This window comes from Mandrillus leucophaeus, unplaced genomic scaffold (assembly GCF_000951045.1).
Source record: "Mandrillus leucophaeus isolate KB7577 unplaced genomic scaffold, Mleu.le_1.0 Scaffold763, whole genome shotgun sequence".
Lineage (NCBI taxonomy): Eukaryota > Metazoa > Chordata > Mammalia > Primates > Cercopithecidae > Mandrillus > Mandrillus leucophaeus.
In genome coordinates this window covers 873613-880396 of record NW_012108286.1, presented here as the reverse complement: position 1 = coordinate 880396, position 6784 = coordinate 873613, and the positions used below count along the sequence as shown (strand labels likewise).

The window sequence follows — 6784 nt, the reverse complement described above, 5'->3', positions numbered from 1 at the left end:
AGAAGAAATAAAGAAAAAAAAGAATATTATTTAACAATAGAAAGGAATGAATTACTAATACATGCTATAATGTGGGTAAATCTCAAAAAGAGATTATGCTAAGAGGTTATGCTAAGTGAAAGAAGCCAGATTCAAAAGGCCACAGACTGTATGAATCCATTTATATGAAATGTCTAGAAATGCAATCCAATAGAAATAAAAAGTGTATTAGTGGTTACCTGGGGCTGGGTGTGGGAATGGGAATGGGAGTGACACAAGGGATGGGCACAAGGGACTTTTTTGGGTGATGAAAGTATTCTTAAATTGGATTGCAGTGGTAGTTGCACAATTCTGTAAATTTACTAAAAGTCATTAAACTGTGTATTAGTTCATTTTCACGCTGTTGATAAAGAAATACCTGAAACTGGGAATATAAAGAGGTTTAATTGGACTTACAGTTCTACATGGCTGGGGAGGCCTCAGAATCATGGCAGGATGTGAGAGGCACTTCTTACATGGTGGCAGCAAGAGAAAAATGAAGAAGCAGCAAAAGCGGAAACCACTGATAAACCCATCAGATCTCGTGAGACTTATTCACTGAGACTTATGAGAATAGCACAGGAAAAACTGGCCCCCATGATTCAATTATCTCCCCATGGGTCTCTCCCACAATACATGGGAATTCTGTGAGATACAATTCAAGTTGAGATTTAGTGGGGACACAGCCAAACCATATGATTCCACTCCTGGTCCCTCCAAGTCTCATGTCCTCACATTTCAAAAACAACCATGCCTTCCCAATAGTCCCCCAGAGTCTTAACTCATTTCAGCATTAACCCAAAGGCCCACAGTCCAAAGTCTCATCTGAAACAAGGCAAGTCCCTTCCGCTTATGAGCCTATAAAATCAAAAGCAAGTTAGTTATTTCCTCGATACAATGGGGGTACAGGTATTGGGTAAATACAGCCATTTCAAATGGGAGAAATTGGCCAAAACAAAGGGTCTACAGGGGGCATGCAAGTCCAAAGTCCAGCGGGACCGTCAAACTTCAAAGCTCCAAAATGATCTCCTTTAACTCCAGGCCTCACATCCAGGTTATGCTGATGCAAGAGGTGGGTTCCCATGGTCTTGGGCAGCTACACCCTTGTGGCTTTGCAGAGTACAGCCTCCCTCCCGGCTGCTTTCACAGGCTGGTGTTGAGTGTCTGCAGCTGTTCCAGGTGCATGATCCAAGCTGTCAGTCGATCTACCATTCTAGGGTCTGGAGGACGGTGGCCCTCTTCTCACAGCTCCACCTGGCAGCACTCCATCAGGGACTCTGTGTGGGGCCTCTAACCCCACATTTCCCTTCTGCACTGCCCTAGCAGAGGTTCTCCATGAGGGCCCTGGACCTACAGCAAACTTTTGCCTGGGAATCCAGGCATTTCTGTATATCTTCTGAAATCTAGATGGAGGTTCCCAAACCTCAATTCTTGACTTCTGTGCACCTGCAGGCTCAACATCACATGGAAGCTGCCAAGACTTGGGGCTTCCACCCTCTGAAGTCACATCTTGAGCTGTACATTGGCCTCTTTCAGCCAAAGCTGTAGCAGTTGGGACCCACCGCACCAAGTCCTTCGGCTGCACACAGCACGAGGACCCTGGGCCCAGCCCACGAAACTGCTTTTTCCTCCTGGGTCTCTGGGCCTGTGATGGGAGGGGCTGCTGTGAAGGTCTCTGACATGACTTGGAGACATTTTCCTTATGGTCTTGGGTATTAACATTAGGCTCCTTGCTCCTTACTTATGCAAATTTCTGCAGTTGGCTTGAATTTCTCCCTATAAAATGGGTTTTTCTTTTCTGTTGCATAGTCAGGTTGCACATTTTCTGAACTTTTATGCTCTGTTTCCCTTTTAAAACTGAATGCCTTTAACAATACCCAAGTCACCTCTTGAATGCTTTGCTGCTTAGAAATTTCTTCTGCCAGATAACCTAAATCATCTCTCTCAAGTTCAAAGTTCCACAAATCTCTAGGGCAGGGGCAAAATGCCACTAATCTCTTTGCTAAAACATAACAAGAGTCACTTTTGCTCCAGTGCCCTACAAGTTCCTCATCTCCATCTGAGACCACTCAGCCTGGTTTTATTGTCTATGTCGCTATCAGCATTTTGGGAAAAGCCATTCAACAAGTCTCTAGGAAGTTCCAAACTTTCCCACATTTCCGTGTCTTCTTCTGAGCTCTTCAAACTGTTCCAATCTCTGCCTGTTACCCACTTCCAAAGTTGCTTCGACACTTTTGGGTATCTTTTCAGTAATGCCCCACTCTACTGGTACTAATTTACTATATTAGTTCGTTTTCATGCTGCTGATAAATACCCGAAACTGGGAACATAAATAGGTTTAATTGGAGTTACCATTCCACATGGCTGGAAAGGCCTCAGAATCATGGTGGGAGGTGAAAGGCACTTCTTACATGGTGGTAGCAAAAGAAAAATGAAGAAGAGGCAAAAGCAGAAACCTCTGATAAACCCATCAGATCTCGTGAGACTTACTCACTATCATGAGAATAGCTTGGCAAAGACTGGCCCCCATGATTCAATTACCTCCCCCTGGGTCCCTCCCACAACACATGGGAATTCTGGGAGATACAATTCAAGTTGAGATTTAGTGGGGCACAGCCAAACCATATCAAACTGTAAACTTAAAATAGGTTAATTTTACAGTATATAAGTTACATCTCAATAAAACTAGTCTTAAAAATGTTCCTTTTTAAAATACTATACGTTACTAGGCTATAATTTTATTTGAAAATAGGGATATACAAATGGTCTCAGGAGCTCTTGCCCCATAGGTAGAGTGTCAAACCTCATGACTCCAGGTGTCTGTAATTTCAACAGGGAATAAGAATAAATAGACTATTTCTTGTTTCTGGGGAAGGTGTTTGTAAGCAAATTCACTACGTACACCAAATAACAGGGGCAGGGTTAGAATATTTACAAAGAATAGACTTTTAAATTCCTATGTAATTTAGAAGCACTAATTTTAATACAAGGATCTAGCGGTATAAAATATCCTTATACATTAAAACAGATCCTTTAACATCTCTGCAACATAATCTTCTGATAAAATCATTTGAGTTCTGCACTTAAACATTTTAACTAATATCTAATTCAGACATCTCATTAATTAGAAGCTTCTTTCCACTTTTGCCCTAGTTTGTTTAAAAGAAAGCCATTCATAGCATATTTCTACAATTATTAATTATACCTTGACCAATAATATGTATACACATATTATGCAAACACATATTGTAACGAACAGAGGCTATAAAAGTAGTTAAAATGCATATTTGATTTTTGGTGACCAGTGACACATTTTGTCCCTAACATTGCAGTCAGGTACCTGGAATGTGATGGGCCTCTTTCCTGGGAAGTTTGGGAGGACAGACTTCCATCAAAGGAGTTTCCTCGGTGGCAGCCTGAAATGGTGGCCTTGGGTGAGATGGAATCTGACTGGAATGTTTCACAAACCACCTGGAGTCCCTTTTGGAGGTAGAGATAGCAGATTAGGTTTTGTTTTTTTTGTTTTTTTTGTTTTTTGTTTTCCCTGTAGCTATATCCTTTAGAATTAGCTACCATACCATAACATGGTTCCATATATGGGGTTTTTTTTCACCATAGTTAATTATGATATTATGGGCCAAGAGATTTTGATTTCATCTCAGAGAGAATAGAAACAGACTTCTAGGGATCACCCGTGTCATTTCAAGCATCAGGCAAAGTAATTTCATATATTTTGTTTCATTTTGTTCTTAATTATTTTCTTTTTCATTTCCGTACCCAGTATCTACAGGAGAGTTACACATCAAGAATTCATCATACTAAGGTGAACTGAATGGAAACATGAGGCTAAAATAGAAGCACTAGGTTACTAGGAGCTAATCAAATTGAAGCCAGAACATGAGAACAGAAGTACAAGGTTAACTTTTTTCTTCATTCATCAGTGGAGAGATGCAATACACTTTCCTAATCAGACACAATGACCTTTATTCTGATTTATAAGTACAATTCAGCAGTTCTGTTACCAGGTAGCTTATTTTAATTACATTTAGCTGATAAATGTAATTCTGCCCAGGTAATGTGAGATATTTTTCCATAGATATTATAGGTGAAATTCTTTACTAAAGTATAAAGACCCTCAACAATCTATCTGGAAGGTTAGCCCTTACAATTTTAATTTTTACACACCAAAATAAGGCGTTATTCAATCATGATGGGAAAAGAGACAAATACAGCTAGAAATTCCATGAATTAAGTCTTCTGAACTTGACCATAAAATTCTTTAGCATAAGCATACTATCTGTGCCTCATGTTAGGTGATTTGAGAGATTTAAAAAATTAGATGAATCTGACCCTTAAGCTCATGAGCTTACAGTTATGTCTCAAGACAGGTAAGTATAGGTCAGAGAAACATGTCCAATAGAAATATAATGCAAGCCACAAACAGCCACATATCTGATTTTAAATTTTGTAGAGACCACATTAAAAACAGTGAAAATGAACAGGTGAAATTGTTTTTAATAATATATTCTTTTTGACCCCTAATTATCATTTCAACATAGAATCAATACAAAAATTATTAAGATGTTTACTTTTTTTTTTTTTTTTTAAGACAGGGTCTCGCTTACCCAATTCATAGTGCAGTGGTGTGATCATGACTCATTGCAACCTCCATGTCCCAGGTTTGGGTGATCCTCTCCACTTAGTTTCCCAAGTAGCTGGGACTACAGGCGTGTGCCACTATGCCCCGCTAATTTTTCTATTTTTAGTAGAGACACAGTTTTGCCATATTGCCCAGGCTGGTCTCAAACTCCTAGGCTCAAGCTATCCACCTGCCTAAGCCTCCTAAAGTGCTGGAATTACAGGTATGAGCCACTGTGCCAAGTCTACATTCTATTTTATATTACATTTTCAAAATCTGATGTACATTCTACACTCTCAATTCAGACTAGCTGTATTTCAAGTGTTCAATAGCCACACAGGCCTAGAGGCTATCATATTGGACAGTGCAGGCTTAGACTAATTGGACAAGAGTTTAGGGGAAATTGAGATCTTAATTGGTCCTTAAAAGGATAAAATTTAGATGAAAGAAAGAGAAGATTCTAGTTAGAGGAAACAATCTGAGCAAGGATTTGGAGGCTAAAATGAGCAGGCACTGTAAGTTAAGAGATAATAGATAACTGACTGAAGGGATAATCAGAAACAGGGTCACTTAGCAAAGGTGGTGCCAAGTGGTGGGAGGCACAAAAAAACAGGGAGAGGAATTTGGTCTTGCAGCGACAGTCAATAGGATCCACTATAGGTTCCTAAGGAGAAAGGGACATGATAAAAGGATGGCACTTGCATAAAATGCCTTACGTGGAATGGTGAGTTAATAAATAAATGATATATTAGGAAATTAGTCAGGAATTATTAGTGGTATTTATGCAAAGAAGAACAGTCTAGAAGTAGAAAATTCAATTAGGTAGGTTCAACTGCATTTTAGTTATGAGGGCCTGGATTTAGAGGATTGCAGTGGGCATAAAGAATAAAGAAAACATCTGAGCAACATAAAGAAAAGAAGACAATATGACTTAGCAGGAAATCAAATCAAGAGGATTAAGTATAACATAATATGAGATGTATGTATTTCATTGTATCTAAGATGTCATCATTTAGAAGACACATCATTATTTTATGTAACGTTAAGAAAAAAATACCCTGCTAATTAAACTAGGACATTTTATTTCTATCATTGGGGATTTTTAATTTTATACTTGTTGAAAGAGCTATTTTACATTTATTTAGGCACAGCTTTTTTATTCTATTTCCATCCTGTGTATATGTAAGAGGAAAGTATAAGTGAAATAAATTGGTGTAGGTATTCCTAAAACTACTTCACATTTAAAATTTTCAACCCCGAATTGTTAATATTTGAGTTTTTCCAAAGAATAACCTCCTCTGTATCAAGAGTGTTATCTCTTGAAATACTTCTCCACTATTCCCTCTGACATATGCTTATAATCCACTGACCCTGATGATGCAAATTTAGATGCTGGAAATGACCAAATTCATGCTGCACAAGAATTACAACCATATCAAGACAGCTACCAGTAGGGAGATTATAAAAGGCCAAAGATTGTCAAGCATACTCAATTTCAAATATGTTAAATGTGAAAAATATATACATCTTACAGCATATAAATCACAGTGTCTGTACTTAGTAATTGCTCAGTAAATGGTAGATGTAATAGGACTCCAAAATTTCTAGGTTGAAGGGTAAAAAGAGTGATAATCTTCCTGGCAGCAGTAACAGTTGGAAAGAGGATTCAATTTTGATGGAAGGCAGCAAGTTTCACTTTGCACATGTTGAATTGAAAGTCAAAGCAGTTCATTTAATGCCATAAGTTAATGGTAGTATCGATTTCTATGTAGCTTTCAATTACTCTGGCCTTCATTTCTTTCTTTTCTTGATCAAACATGACAAATTTGCACTGAATTATATTCTGCATCTTATATCATATTTTGCACCTTCTGTTTTATGTGGGTTAGTCTTGACCCCTCATTAAACTTTAAGATTCCTTAAGGGGTAGGACTATCTTATAACTCCTTCCAACTCCCTCTTCCTGACCTCCGGCAGCATTATTCTACCTACATTAGAGTTACTTAACAAACATTAGGGGATTCAATAATTGAGAACAAGGTGATATGTTATTTAATCTGGGATGTAATGATAACTAACACTTATTGAGTGTTACATGTAAGCCACTGAGATAAAGCACAACTCATT

At 38.3% G+C, this 6784-nt stretch overlaps 1 protein-coding gene across 2 annotated transcripts in view; it reads right to left on the bottom strand.

Annotated features, from left to right (window-relative positions):
• The window catches only part of UNC80 (unc-80 homolog (C. elegans)), a 251121-nt gene that overhangs the window by 224059 nt on the left and 20278 nt on the right, over positions 1-6784 (bottom strand). For both annotated transcript variants that reach the window (XM_011966529.1, XM_011966530.1), the window contains exon 7: positions 3359-3498. In XM_011966529.1, coding sequence (XP_011821919.1) covers positions 3359-3498 — 140 coding nt within the window. The remainder of the gene's footprint in view (positions 1-3358; positions 3499-6784) is intronic.